Source organism: Brachyhypopomus gauderio, unplaced genomic scaffold (genome assembly GCF_052324685.1).
Source record: "Brachyhypopomus gauderio isolate BG-103 unplaced genomic scaffold, BGAUD_0.2 sc183, whole genome shotgun sequence".
Taxonomy (NCBI): Eukaryota; Metazoa; Chordata; class Actinopteri; order Gymnotiformes; family Hypopomidae; genus Brachyhypopomus; species Brachyhypopomus gauderio.
In genome coordinates this window covers 236,815-251,421 of record NW_027507004.1, presented here as the reverse complement: position 1 = coordinate 251,421, position 14,607 = coordinate 236,815, and the positions used below count along the sequence as shown (strand labels likewise).

General features: G+C 39.9%; 2 protein-coding genes across 6 annotated transcripts; both read left to right on the top strand.

Annotated features, from left to right (window-relative positions):
• The first annotated feature begins 1,837 nt into the window (after positions 1–1,837).
• LOC143501984 (uncharacterized) lies at positions 1,838–4,830 on the top strand. Of its 3 annotated transcripts, none has more exons than XM_076995160.1 (5): positions 1,838–2,054; positions 2,164–2,398; positions 3,417–3,611; positions 3,688–3,764; positions 3,970–4,830. In XM_076995160.1, exons 2-5 carry the CDS (start codon positions 2,300–2,302, stop codon positions 4,622–4,624), a joined length of 1,026 nt encoding a protein of 341 aa, XP_076851275.1. In that variant the 5' UTR covers positions 1,838–2,054; positions 2,164–2,299; the 3' UTR covers positions 4,625–4,830. The 3 variants fall into 3 exon arrangements, 2 of the variants coding, with proteins under 2 accessions (XP_076851275.1, XP_076851274.1); XM_076995159.1 differs by having other exon boundaries at positions 1,838–2,058; XR_013127042.1 differs by lacking the exons at positions 3,417–3,611; positions 3,688–3,764; positions 3,970–4,830 and adding an exon at positions 2,533–2,794 and having other exon boundaries at positions 1,838–2,058.
• A 5,271-nt stretch (positions 4,831–10,101) lies between these two features.
• Positions 10,102–13,094, top strand: LOC143501986 (uncharacterized). Of its 3 annotated transcripts, none has more exons than XM_076995162.1 (5): positions 10,102–10,318; positions 10,428–10,662; positions 11,681–11,875; positions 11,952–12,028; positions 12,234–13,094. In XM_076995162.1, the coding sequence occupies exons 2-5, from the start codon at positions 10,564–10,566 to the stop codon at positions 12,886–12,888; spliced, it is 1,026 nt and encodes a 341-aa protein (XP_076851277.1). In that variant the 5' UTR covers positions 10,102–10,318; positions 10,428–10,563; the 3' UTR covers positions 12,889–13,094. The 3 variants fall into 3 exon arrangements, 2 of the variants coding, with proteins under 2 accessions (XP_076851277.1, XP_076851276.1); XM_076995161.1 differs by having other exon boundaries at positions 10,102–10,322; XR_013127043.1 differs by lacking the exons at positions 11,681–11,875; positions 11,952–12,028; positions 12,234–13,094 and adding an exon at positions 10,797–11,058 and having other exon boundaries at positions 10,102–10,322.
• Positions 13,095–14,607: the final 1,513 nt, after the last annotated feature.

Here is a 14,607-nt window from a genome sequence, read left to right as displayed (position 1 = left end):
CCATCTGGTGGACCAGTAAATGTTCCTGTACTGCCTTTTGTAACACAACTCTTATTACTCGTTAGGTCTGCTGTTGGTGAAAACGTTTCCCCATAGTCTACTCCCATTTTCTGGCTGTAGCCCTTAGCGGTAAATCGAGCCTTGTATTGGTCATTCCCATCTACACCAGACTTGATTGCGTAAACCCACCTACCCCCCACGGGTTTCTTGCCCACTGCTAGTGTTGTCGGGGTGAAGGTTTTGTTCTCATTTAGAGATTGGATTTCTTCATCCATTGCTTTTCTCCATTCTTTTGAATTGTCTGATTGCATTGCTTCATCATAAGTCTGTGGAATGCCACACACTGCTCTACAGCAGTAGTCTACTGTGATATGCATTCCATCACTATCCTCGTCTTCAGTTACGTAGTCACCTAGGTAATTTGGTGCCCTTCTATCTCTAGTTGGATACCGCCTACTCTCAGGATATAAAGTTACACAGGTCTAATAATTAGGAACAAACTAAAATACAAATTATTTATAATAAATACATTTTATATATTATATTTTTTTTATAATAAATTATTTTTGTTATCATTAAAAGTCAGTTTCCAGTAATTCAATTTCCCATGATGTAATTTATTGACATGAGACAGTACTCATGCATTTACTCACTACTTGAGTAGCTTTTTATCAAAGTGCTTTTTTACTTTTACTCAAGTAAATTTTTGGATGCATACTTTTACTTTTACTTGAGTAACATTTGGTTCAAGTAACAGTATTTTAACTTGAGTAAAATTGTTGAATACTCTACCCACCTCTGTCAGTGTGTGATGTTCATACATGCAGCCCTAATCCTGTAATTAGGCTTGTTGACGCAGCTCTAGTTAGTGATGCGCGGATCGATACTGAAATATCCATTCCATCGATACCAGGTCTTTATGTTGTAAAATCGATTTTCAAATCAGAATATCCATACTTTTGATACTTCAGTCATTTGAGGTAATGCAAAGCACTAACAGGAACACTGTGGAAGTAACAAAAATATTGAGATCTTGTCTAAATGATATGCGGTTGGTGGGAACTACTTTTTCTTCCGCCTGGGTCAGTGCATAATGCGTAAGTACTGCGGCACGCTCACACACACACACACACACACACACACACACAGACGCTCACTCAGTGTACTAGGGCGCTGTACGTACGCTATGGCGGAACGCAAGAGAAGTCATGTGTGGAGCTATTTCAGCCCCACAAAGAGCCAAGATGCTGTTTGTGATTTGTGTAAAAAAAAAAACTATAAGGAGTTGTGGCAACACAAGAAATCTTGTTAAACACCTTAGGGTAAACCCAAAGGTCCAATATGAGGCTTTCATGCTTAGGCGGACAAAATAGGAGAGCACTGTGTCAGGTGGTGCTAAAGGTTGTAAAAAAAATCGGTTGCAGGTCACTAGGAGCCCTTCAACCCTTCAATCGCATGCCATTACCATACGATTCCTTTCCAAGGGAGCGCAACATCTAGTGCTTCCTAACAACACATTTAACGTTGGCCATTTGTACAATATATATAGCACTATAAATTTATATATGTCTCGATGACGGTATGCCAAAAAATATATTAACCTAAATATATATTAGGAAACAGAATAGTTCTATATTACATATATTTTAGTTCTACATTAACTGTTCAAACGTTATTTTATTTTTTCCCTGTGCAAAATAAGATTTCGCTACCAGAATGCGTTACTATTTTGCATATTGAGGCTACTAAACCAATCAGCTTGAAGTCGCCATATTACGCCCTCTGACGTTTCTAGAAAGTAAACAGGAAACTAACGAGCTAACTGTGATGCCCGCTGTTCGTTTACAGAGGGCCACGCAGTTATAATTCAGCTCAATACCAGTTTCAAATGACAGCTAAATTGACTAATCATATCTTCCGTCTTAATGGGCGAGCTTAACTGTAGCCCGCTGTGGCGACGCTAGCTGTCGTTAGCGTACCACCGTTAGATAGTTTCCACTCGCGTTGTTTACATATTCCGCTCCCGAGGAACACGGAGCTGTGAACCTTATTTTGTTGGTACCTTATTTTTGCTTATCTAGTACATATGTTATTGGTTTATTGCGTTTTTAAAGCTGTAATGTCGTCTCAATTTTTATTATTTATTATTTTTTAATGGCTTAGGTGCACGCACCACTTCGTCGTTTGGTGTAAGGATGGTACCATATTTCCGGTTGGTATGCGGAAGTGCAGATGTTTATGGCCGAGTCTATGAAATTCACAAGGTGCCTGTTGGAGTTTCCGAAGTTTACCGTCAACGATGTGCGTCGTATTGTCAGAGCATCAAGTACAACGCCACAGAGTAAACTTGAAAAGGGTTTCAAGTTCTACGTTTCATCCTACCTCTGCAATTTTGAAGGTAAGTGGCTGACGCTAGTTAGCTAGCTAGCCTGAGGTGGCAGTCTAATGAAGTGATGTTGTTTTTAGTAACGAACCGACCTGTCCTAGTACTAGAAATGCCTTTTAAAAACATGTTTGTATTTCTGATGGAAGTATCAGGCAAAAGTAAGGCTAACGAGATAACAGTGAGGGCTCACTGCTACAGATCTATGAAGAAAACAGATACGCCACACCAGCTGAGAGCAGGACTGGTTAAAATGACACGAGTTCTGTTCAGTGTCACGTTCAAAGTTCTGTTGAACAAGTTCAAAAGTTAGTTCAACACAAGTTCAATCTTTTATCCTTGCTCTTACTTCACGTAAGCTGTGATAGCCATAGGCATTGGTTTTCAAAGCTTACAATGGTAGCCAAATGCAGAGTAGCTGAGTGGGAATCATTAGCAGTCTGTTTTGCCTATAGTAAACAAATGGGAGTTTATTTTACAGTTCGAGCTATTGTTATCTACCTCTATGACTCAAAAGCAGAATATAGTCCACCTCAGCTATTCTTCAAACTGCATTTTCTAAAATCTGCCAATCTGTCTTTCAAAACTTTTATCTTCTTTATTAACATATGGCTTCAACACTTACACCTATTAACATATTCTGATAACACTCTTCAAGAAGCAGTTGAAGTAAAACCTGCACTGTTCTGTTGTTGGTGGTGGAAACAACAAAATAATATAAATATAAGTAGGCCTGTTTCACTCCTATGTGTAAGCATTTCATCTGGAGTGAAAATGAAGTTTAAATCTAAAATATATTTTATAGTTTATAGTTGCTCAGTGAACTAGTAGATTGAACCATGCACAACACTGTAGAATAGAACGACAGTATAGCCAAGTGTTTTAAGAGTGATGCAAAACAGCACAAACGTTACATGAGACAATAGACAAGTGACATTCACCACTAACAACATGATGGGACAGAAATTGCGCCTATTGACATTGCTGAAGTCTTCTTTTCAAGATATTACATTTTGCCTCTTGTGTATTTCAGATGACATTACGTGATTCAATGCCAGTTGTGCTCATTAACAGCAACTGCTCTTGTGTTGCTGGTTGCGGAATCTGCAACCACTTGGTTGCATTGCTTTTCCAGACTGCTCATTATTCTGAATCTGGCATGTCTGTCGTGCCTCCTGTCCTTTCATGCACACAGACAGAACAGAAGTGGCATAAACCACCAACAATGGTTTGTCTTATTTCATTATTTAATGTTAGTTACTGTATCACAGTCACTTTACTAACACCATCTTTTAAATTAATAGGGGGTGAAGCCTGGACCCGTGGATGCCATGGTTGTCCTAAAGCCAAAACCAGGTGCTACTACAGCCAGTGGAGTTAGGTATGTAGTACCAAATTTAATAGGCAGATTACAGTGTGTGGTAAAAAAATAAATGCTTTTGATCATCTGATAAGACCCTGTTCTCTTCAAAATTTAATTTAGCCTCGTTGTACTTCAGATGACATGTGATATGTGATTCCCAATCAGTTGTGCTGGTGAACAGATTACAATGTGTAAAAATAAATGTTATTCACTCTTCTTTTAGTACACTTTTCAAGGGCTACAGCGGTGAGCTCCCACACCGGGCCACCCTCAATCCTGGACCAGTCTACGCTGGAATGAAAGCAGATTCTCTTCCACTCATCTGCACAATGAACATCTCGCCTGACAAGCCACTTGTGGACTCCATCTTTGGGAAGGTACAAGTTGGCAGTGTATTGTCCTATCAACAACCACCACCTCCATCTGACAGTGTTGTCATACATGAGGATGCACCCCCATTCCCGAGTCTGCCACTAGAATGTTACCATCTAAGCCCACCTGAATATTCATTTGTGCCAACACACCAAGAACAGCTACACCTAAGCTCACTTTCTGTGACCTTGTCACAGTCACACCTTATTGAGGAGGCAACAAGATCCCAAAGTGCTACACCTGAGTGGCATTCACTTAGGAGAGAAAGAGTGACTGCCTCACATTTCAGAGAGGTGAGCCACGTTAGAGGTCCAGGTGCTGCAGAAAGCCTGGCAGAAAGGATAATCCGAGGGACACGACAAACAGCACACATGAAGAGGGGACTTGAAATGGAAACGGGGGCCTTAAAGGACTATGCAGTTCTGAAAAACTTGAACTTGAACCACTTCAGCGTCCATCATTTGGGCTTGTTGAAATTAAGTGCCCAAATGCACAAAGCTATGTAGACTGCAAATTCCTCAAAGTGGCACAAGGCCTACACAGATTGAAGGAGAGCCATTGTTATTATTGGCAAATCCAGGGCCAGTTATTGATTACTGGTATGCAGTGGTGTGATTTAGTTATCTGTGCCCATGATGATATTTTTGTGCAGCGAGTTTACAGAGATAGCAGTGTATTAGAAGAGGTGAAAAGGAGGTGTGACATGTTTTTCTTTAACACTTACATGCCAAAATACCCCTCTATGCCCAAGCAATAGAAAATCATAATGAACTCATGAACAATTAAAACAATTTCAAATTATTCTGTCAATTGTATTACTATTGTATTCATTTCATTTTTACAAATACAGTAAAAGTTAAGAAATACATAATGTTGTATTGTGTTGTCAATTTTACATATAAAAGTGAAAGCATTTTATACTATTTATCATATTGCACTAAACCTTAACATTGCAGCCAATATTTACAGACTAGCATGACCTAAAGCAGGGGTCGGCAAGCTTTTTGACTCGGAGCCACAAAAGCAAAATAATTGGAAATTTATTTCAGTGACGATGACATGTCACTCAAGCGAACCGAAACTAAATACTGGACATTTGTGAAATTCCATCCGAACATTTTTTAAGTCTCAAAAATATTATACGTTAATTAAATACTCATTAATTCTATTCAAAAGCTGAGCTGCATGCGGCTCTGGAGCCGCGGCTTGCCGACCCCTGACCTTAAAGGGATCATTTTAAGGTTGGAGAAAATATAAAATAATAATAAATCACCATGATTCATATTACATCATCTGTCTAATTCTGGATTGAGATTAGCCATTGTTTGCCCAGGCTTTTACCAAGGGGCCATTTTGATAATTCACCAAAAGACAGGCAACAGTAAAAAATTTGGTTTATGCTCCCTGTGATTGAAAGGGTGATCACTGTGCTGAATATTTTATGTTCTTTGACTCTGCGAATCACACGCTCAACATGGACTCTCAGTCTTGCAATGGACTGTGACGTTCTGATCTCTGACCTAGACAGTTGAGCTCTCTTTGACAGAAACGTGGGTATGTGGACTTTGCATGGAACGCAGTCTTCAACAAGGAAACCCTTGTCCACCATGATGGCCATAGATGGGTCAAGGAGGGCCACAATGCCAGACTGCTTTAAGATCTCTTTATCACTGATAGCACCTTGATAAAGAGAAGACACAAAGGTCACTGCGCCATGAGGGGCTATCCCAATCAACCCTTTGAATGTACAGTGTGATTTATAAGTGGAAAACACTTCACTCTGGAGGAGAAGGGAATTTGGAGTTTGACATCTCAGTTCTGTGCAATCTAAAATTATTTGAGTGTCAGCGTAGTCCTGAAACACATCTGGGAGGTGAGTTTTCACAGTGTCCACATCTAACCAAATAGAAACAGCTCCCAATACAGTATAAAGGAGGTTGGCCCAGGTGTTAATAATACGACTAACAGTTGACCGATGTATTCTAAATCTGTGGGCCAAATCCTTTTGCATCAGTCCCAATGACAGGTAGTTCATGAAGAGAAAAAACTCATCAATTGGTTGAAGAACCTGGGGAAAAAATACATTATCCTATTGTCATATTACATTATGACTATCAAAACTTCTTTTGATGTAAAGATTAATTTGAAAATGATGACATAACATGCTTTGTATGGACAAGACGAAAACATTTACCGTTGCACTGGCAGAGTGAGGGACCTGATCAGTCTTCTCAACAGTCTGTGCTCTTGTAACCCGTATGATGTGGGTGGCTGGCTCTATTTGCTTCCAAAAGCCCATCAGGTGTGCATGGCTTGCAAATCTGTGGAATATAAAAGTTATATATAAAGTTATATAATGGCTAATTCATTCACAATGTATTTCAGACACCAGAGAAGGCCCATCCTTGTACTGTGTCCTGCCATATTTTTTATTTACCTGGTAAAGAATCGTATGTCATCATCAGAGGCAGAAAACCGCTCCAAACAGAACTTGCTGCTGACAGTTAAGTCTTCGATTTGTTTTCGGAGCCTTGGTATCTCCTCGCGTAGCTCTTCATTTTCATTGAGGGAGAGATCAAGCGCAGCAGGCTCATTACTGACGCAGTAGTCATGTTCATGACACGGTAAGGGGTCATCATCATCATCATGGTCAGTCTGCATCTCTATTAGATCAGTGTTGGGTGGACGCTCTGTTCTTTCCCATACTCCAGGTCGTGGAGTTGGAATAGTATAGTTATTCCATTGAAATAGCACAGGAAAAGCTCCAGGTCGCAGTCGTCGTCGTCCAGTAGGATTGGGAGGTTCGAGCAGCGATAAAATATCGCAAACACACACGGGAAGTACTCGTGATAATAAAATGATCTCTCCTGATCCATTGTTTCTGCAGTTCTGAGTCCTTTGGAAAGGTGTGGAAGCTCAGGTAGGAATTACACCTTGTCGATGCTGTGCACAATGGTACACAGCAGTGGTGGTTGGACCTGCTGTCTGTACGTTGTTGAAACGATACTTTTTTTGTTTAACTGTCATGTTTAGGACACGTAAACGGACAGGAGATGAAGGAAACTTCCAAGTAAATAACGGTAAATATGCTCGTTACAAGACTGGTGAGGTGAATAGCTAGCACAGTGTACGCTTTCAATGGCTACCGGATGTCAACAACCATCCTAAACTTTTAGCAGAAATTACGTCACTTAACAGCGTGCACATATGCCATTGTCCCCTGATTGTCCTCATGTATTATTGTTTGTGTGTATTTGTAACTTTCCATATTCCCCAGTAATTGTTCTAGGTAAAGACACTCTTGAACAGTAGAAGCAAGTGCCATATACTCTGCTTCGCATGTGGAAAGTGCAACAGTAGGTTGCTTCTTCGTCTTCCATGAAATAAGTGCGCTGTTCTCACTTAGGCTCACACAGTATCCTGTTGTACTGCGGCGATCACTGGTATCAGCCGCCCAGTCTGCATCGCTGTAGGCTTGTATACCAAGATTCTCAGTGTTGTTTCTCCTAAAGGTTAAACCTTTGTTTGATGTACCTTTAAGGTATCGCAGGACATGTTTCACAGTGACCCATTGCTCCTGTGTAGGCTCAGCTAGGTACTGTGACAGCCTGCTCACCACAAAACTCAGATCAGGCCTAGTGCAGGTTGTCAGGTATATCAGACTGCCCACGGCCTCTCTGTACATTCTGATGTCTGTCATTTTAACTGCATCATCACTGTATTCAAGCTTTTGCTCACAAGGAGTTTCTCTTACCCTACATTCTGACATGTTAAAACGCTGTAGAGTTTTGTTCGTGTACTTTTCTTGTGACATCTTAATACACCCACCAGAAAAATCAAAATGTATACCAAGAAAATGCTTGAGTTGCCCCAAATCCTTCATCTTGAATTGCTGTGCAAGCATCCCTTTCACTCTTTTCAATTAATTTCCATCCCTTGCAGCGATGATTAGATCATAGAACCATAAAATTATGATCACTTTCCCTTCTTTTGACTCTTGAGAATATACACAATGGTCAGCTTGGTTTTGTGTGAATCCATTTTCTGTTAAACAATTATGTAAAACCCTATTCCAATTTCGTCCAGACTGTTTGAGTCCATAAAGTGATTTCTCCAGCTTATATACTGTAAGAACGCCGTTTTCACATCCATCTGGTGGACCAGTAAATGTTCCTGTACTGCCTTTTGTAACACAACTCTTATTACTCGTTAGGTCTGCTGTTGGTGAAAACGTTTCCCCATAGTCTACTCCCATTTTCTGGCTGTAGCCCTTAGCGGTAAATCGAGCCTTGTATTGGTCATTCCCATCTACACCAGACTTGATTGCGTAAACCCACCTACCCCCCACGGGTTTCTTGCCCACTGCTAGTGTTGTCGGGGTGAAGGTTTTGTTCTCATTTAGAGATTGGATTTCTTCATCCATTGCTTTTCTCCATTCTTTTGAATTGTCTGATTGCATTGCTTCATCATAAGTCTGTGGAATGCCACACACTGCTCTACAGCAGTAGTCTACTGTGATATGCATTCCATCACTATCCTCGTCTTCAGTTACGTAGTCACCTAGGTAATTTGGTGCCCTTCTATCTCTAGTTGGATACCGCCTACTCTCAGGATATAAAGTTACACAGGTCTAATAATTAGGAACAAACTAAAATACAAATTATTTATAATAAATACATTTTATATATTATATTTTTTTTATAATAAATTATTTTTGTTATCATTAAAAGTCAGTTTCCAGTAATTCAATTTCCCATGATGTAATTTATTGACATGAGACAGTACTCATGCATTTACTCACTACTTGAGTAGCTTTTTATCAAAGTGCTTTTTTACTTTTACTCAAGTAAATTTTTGGATGCATACTTTTACTTTTACTTGAGTAACATTTGGTTCAAGTAACAGTATTTTAACTTGAGTAAAATTGTTGAATACTCTACCCACCTCTGTCAGTGTGTGATGTTCATACATGCAGCCCTAATCCTGTAATTAGGCTTGTTGACGCAGCTCTAGTTAGTGATGCGCGGATCGATACTGAAATATCCATTCCATCGATACCAGGTCTTTATGTTGTAAAATCGATTTTCAAATCAGAATATCCATACTTTTGATACTTCAGTCATTTGAGGTAATGCAAAGCACTAACAGGAACACTGTGGAAGTAACAAAAATATTGAGATCTTGTCTAAATGATATGCGGTTGGTGGGAACTACTTTTTCTTCCGCCTGGGTCAGTGCATAATGCGTAAGTACTGCGGCACGCTCACACACACACACACACACACACACACACAGACGCTCACTCAGTGTACTAGGGCGCTGTACGTACGCTATGGCGGAACGCAAGAGAAGTCATGTGTGGAGCTATTTCAGCCCCACAAAGAGCCAAGATGCTGTTTGTGATTTGTGTAAAAAAAAAAACTATAAGGAGTTGTGGCAACACAAGAAATCTTGTTAAACACCTTAGGGTAAACCCAAAGGTCCAATATGAGGCTTTCATGCTTAGGCGGACAAAATAGGAGAGCACTGTGTCAGGTGGTGCTAAAGGTTGTAAAAAAAATCGGTTGCAGGTCACTAGGAGCCCTTCAACCCTTCAATCGCATGCCATTACCATACGATTCCTTTCCAAGGGAGCGCAACATCTAGTGCTTCCTAACAACACATTTAACGTTGGCCATTTGTACAATATATATAGCACTATAAATTTATATATGTCTCGATGACGGTATGCCAAAAAATATATTAACCTAAATATATATTAGGAAACAGAATAGTTCTATATTACATATATTTTAGTTCTACATTAACTGTTCAAACGTTATTTTATTTTTTCCCTGTGCAAAATAAGATTTCGCTACCAGAATGCGTTACTATTTTGCATATTGAGGCTACTAAACCAATCAGCTTGAAGTCGCCATATTACGCCCTCTGACGTTTCTAGAAAGTAAACAGGAAACTAACGAGCTAACTGTGATGCCCGCTGTTCGTTTACAGAGGGCCACGCAGTTATAATTCAGCTCAATACCAGTTTCAAATGACAGCTAAATTGACTAATCATATCTTCCGTCTTAATGGGCGAGCTTAACTGTAGCCCGCTGTGGCGACGCTAGCTGTCGTTAGCGTACCACCGTTAGATAGTTTCCACTCGCGTTGTTTACATATTCCGCTCCCGAGGAACACGGAGCTGTGAACCTTATTTTGTTGGTACCTTATTTTTGCTTATCTAGTACATATGTTATTGGTTTATTGCGTTTTTAAAGCTGTAATGTCGTCTCAATTTTTATTATTTATTATTTTTTAATGGCTTAGGTGCACGCACCACTTCGTCGTTTGGTGTAAGGATGGTACCATATTTCCGGTTGGTATGCGGAAGTGCAGATGTTTATGGCCGAGTCTATGAAATTCACAAGGTGCCTGTTGGAGTTTCCGAAGTTTACCGTCAACGATGTGCGTCGTATTGTCAGAGCATCAAGTACAACGCCACAGAGTAAACTTGAAAAGGGTTTCAAGTTCTACGTTTCATCCTACCTCTGCAATTTTGAAGGTAAGTGGCTGACGCTAGTTAGCTAGCTAGCCTGAGGTGGCAGTCTAATGAAGTGATGTTGTTTTTAGTAACGAACCGACCTGTCCTAGTACTAGAAATGCCTTTTAAAAACATGTTTGTATTTCTGATGGAAGTATCAGGCAAAAGTAAGGCTAACGAGATAACAGTGAGGGCTCACTGCTACAGATCTATGAAGAAAACAGATACGCCACACCAGCTGAGAGCAGGACTGGTTAAAATGACACGAGTTCTGTTCAGTGTCACGTTCAAAGTTCTGTTGAACAAGTTCAAAAGTTAGTTCAACACAAGTTCAATCTTTTATCCTTGCTCTTACTTCACGTAAGCTGTGATAGCCATAGGCATTGGTTTTCAAAGCTTACAATGGTAGCCAAATGCAGAGTAGCTGAGTGGGAATCATTAGCAGTCTGTTTTGCCTATAGTAAACAAATGGGAGTTTATTTTACAGTTCGAGCTATTGTTATCTACCTCTATGACTCAAAAGCAGAATATAGTCCACCTCAGCTATTCTTCAAACTGCATTTTCTAAAATCTGCCAATCTGTCTTTCAAAACTTTTATCTTCTTTATTAACATATGGCTTCAACACTTACACCTATTAACATATTCTGATAACACTCTTCAAGAAGCAGTTGAAGTAAAACCTGCACTGTTCTGTTGTTGGTGGTGGAAACAACAAAATAATATAAATATAAGTAGGCCTGTTTCACTCCTATGTGTAAGCATTTCATCTGGAGTGAAAATGAAGTTTAAATCTAAAATATATTTTATAGTTTATAGTTGCTCAGTGAACTAGTAGATTGAACCATGCACAACACTGTAGAATAGAACGACAGTATAGCCAAGTGTTTTAAGAGTGATGCAAAACAGCACAAACGTTACATGAGACAATAGACAAGTGACATTCACCACTAACAACATGATGGGACAGAAATTGCGCCTATTGACATTGCTGAAGTCTTCTTTTCAAGATATTACATTTTGCCTCTTGTGTATTTCAGATGACATTACGTGATTCAATGCCAGTTGTGCTCATTAACAGCAACTGCTCTTGTGTTGCTGGTTGCGGAATCTGCAACCACTTGGTTGCATTGCTTTTCCAGACTGCTCATTATTCTGAATCTGGCATGTCTGTCGTGCCTCCTGTCCTTTCATGCACACAGACAGAACAGAAGTGGCATAAACCACCAACAATGGTTTGTCTTATTTCATTATTTAATGTTAGTTACTGTATCACAGTCACTTTACTAACACCATCTTTTAAATTAATAGGGGGTGAAGCCTGGACCCGTGGATGCCATGGTTGTCCTAAAGCCAAAACCAGGTGCTACTACAGCCAGTGGAGTTAGGTATGTAGTACCAAATTTAATAGGCAGATTACAGTGTGTGGTAAAAAAATAAATGCTTTTGATCATCTGATAAGACCCTGTTCTCTTCAAAATTTAATTTAGCCTCGTTGTACTTCAGATGACATGTGATATGTGATTCCCAATCAGTTGTGCTGGTGAACAGATTACAATGTGTAAAAATAAATGTTATTCACTCTTCTTTTAGTACACTTTTCAAGGGCTACAGCGGTGAGCTCCCACACCGGGCCACCCTCAATCCTGGACCAGTCTACGCTGGAATGAAAGCAGATTCTCTTCCACTCATCTGCACAATGAACATCTCGCCTGACAAGCCACTTGTGGACTCCATCTTTGGGAAGGTACAAGTTGGCAGTGTATTGTCCTATCAACAACCACCACCTCCATCTGACAGTGTTGTCATACATGAGGATGCACCCCCATTCCCGAGTCTGCCACTAGAATGTTACCATCTAAGCCCACCTGAATATTCATTTGTGCCAACACACCAAGAACAGCTACACCTAAGCTCACTTTCTGTGACCTTGTCACAGTCACACCTTATTGAGGAGGCAACAAGATCCCAAAGTGCTACACCTGAGTGGCATTCACTTAGGAGAGAAAGAGTGACTGCCTCACATTTCAGAGAGGTGAGCCACGTTAGAGGTCCAGGTGCTGCAGAAAGCCTGGCAGAAAGGATAATCCGAGGGACACGACAAACAGCACACATGAAGAGGGGACTTGAAATGGAAACGGGGGCCTTAAAGGACTATGCAGTTCTGAAAAACTTGAACTTGAACCACTTCAGCGTCCATCATTTGGGCTTGTTGAAATTAAGTGCCCAAATGCACAAAGCTATGTAGACTGCAAATTCCTCAAAGTGGCACAAGGCCTACACAGATTGAAGGAGAGCCATTGTTATTATTGGCAAATCCAGGGCCAGTTATTGATTACTGGTATGCAGTGGTGTGATTTAGTTATCTGTGCCCATGATGATATTTTTGTGCAGCGAGTTTACAGAGATAGCAGTGTATTAGAAGAGGTGAAAAGGAGGTGTGACATGTTTTTCTTTAACACTTACATGCCAAAATACCCCTCTATGCCCAAGCAATAGAAAATCATAATGAACTCATGAACAATTAAAACAATTTCAAATTATTCTGTCAATTGTATTACTATTGTATTCATTTCATTTTTACAAATACAGTAAAAGTTAAGAAATACATAATGTTGTATTGTGTTGTCAATTTTACATATAAAAGTGAAAGCATTTTATACTATTTATCATATTGCACTAAACCTTAACATTGCAGCCAATATTTACAGACTAGCATGACCTAAAGCAGGGGTCGGCAAGCTTTTTGACTCGGAGCCACAAAAGCAAAATAATTGGAAATTTATTTCAGTGACGATGACATGTCACTCAAGCGAACCGAAACTAAATACTGGACATTTGTGAAATTCCATCCGAACATTTTTTAAGTCTCAAAAATATTATACGTTAATTAAATACTCATTAATTCTATTCAAAAGCTGAGCTGCATGCGGCTCTGGAGCCGCGGCTTGCCGACCCCTGACCTTAAAGGGATCATTTTAAGGTTGGAGAAAATATAAAATAATAATAAATCACCATGATTCATATTACATCATCTGTCTAATTCTGGATTGAGATTAGCCATTGTTTGCCCAGGCTTTTACCAAGGGGCCATTTTGATAATTCACCAAAAGACAGGCAACAGTAAAAAATTTGGTTTATGCTCCCTGTGATTGAAAGGGTGATCACTGTGCTGAATATTTTATGTTCTTTGACTCTGCGAATCACACGCTCAACATGGACTCTCAGTCTTGCAATGGACTGTGACGTTCTGATCTCTGACCTAGACAGTTGAGCTCTCTTTGACAGAAACGTGGGTATGTGGACTTTGCATGGAACGCAGTCTTCAACAAGGAAACCCTTGTCCACCATGATGGCCATAGATGGGTCAAGGAGGGCCACAATGCCAGACTGCTTTAAGATCTCTTTATCACTGATAGCACCTTGATAAAGAGAAGACACAAAGGTCACTGCGCCATGAGGGGCTATCCCAATCAACCCTTTGAATGTACAGTGTGATTTATAAGTGGAAAACACTTCACTCTGGAGGAGAAGGGAATTTGGAGTTTGACATCTCAGTTCTGTGCAATCTAAAATTATTTGAGTGTCAGCGTAGTCCTGAAACACATCTGGGAGGTGAGTTTTCACAGTGTCCACATCTAACCAAATAGAAACAGCTCCCAATACAGTATAAAGGAGGTTGGCCCAGGTGTTAATAATACGACTAACAGTTGACCGATGTATTCTAAATCTGTGGGCCAAATCCTTTTGCATCAGTCCCAATGACAGGTAGTTCATGAAGAGAAAAAACTCATCAATTGGTTGAAGAACCTGGGGAAAAAATACATTATCCTATTGTCATATTACATTATGACTATCAAAACTTCTTTTGATGTAAAGATTAATTTGAAAATGATGACATAACATGCTTTGTATGGACAAGACGAAAACATTTACCGTTGCACTGGCAGAGTGAGGGACCTGATCA

Excerpts from the sequence above, each read along its gene's own strand:
- LOC143501986 (XM_076995162.1), top strand. The coding sequence starts at position 10,564 with ATGTGCGTCGTATTGTCAGAGCATCAAGTACAACGCCACAGAGTAAAC. Across the intron at positions 11,876-11,951 it reads GGCATAAACCACCAACAATG|GGGGTGAAGCCTGGACCCGT; the intron begins GTTTGTCTTATT and ends TTAAATTAATAG. Across the intron at positions 12,029-12,233 it reads ACTACAGCCAGTGGAGTTAG|TACACTTTTCAAGGGCTACA; the intron begins GTATGTAGTACC and ends CTCTTCTTTTAG.
- LOC143501984 (XM_076995160.1), top strand. The coding sequence starts at position 2,300 with ATGTGCGTCGTATTGTCAGAGCATCAAGTACAACGCCACAGAGTAAAC. Across the intron at positions 3,612-3,687 it reads GGCATAAACCACCAACAATG|GGGGTGAAGCCTGGACCCGT; the intron begins GTTTGTCTTATT and ends TTAAATTAATAG. Across the intron at positions 3,765-3,969 it reads ACTACAGCCAGTGGAGTTAG|TACACTTTTCAAGGGCTACA; the intron begins GTATGTAGTACC and ends CTCTTCTTTTAG.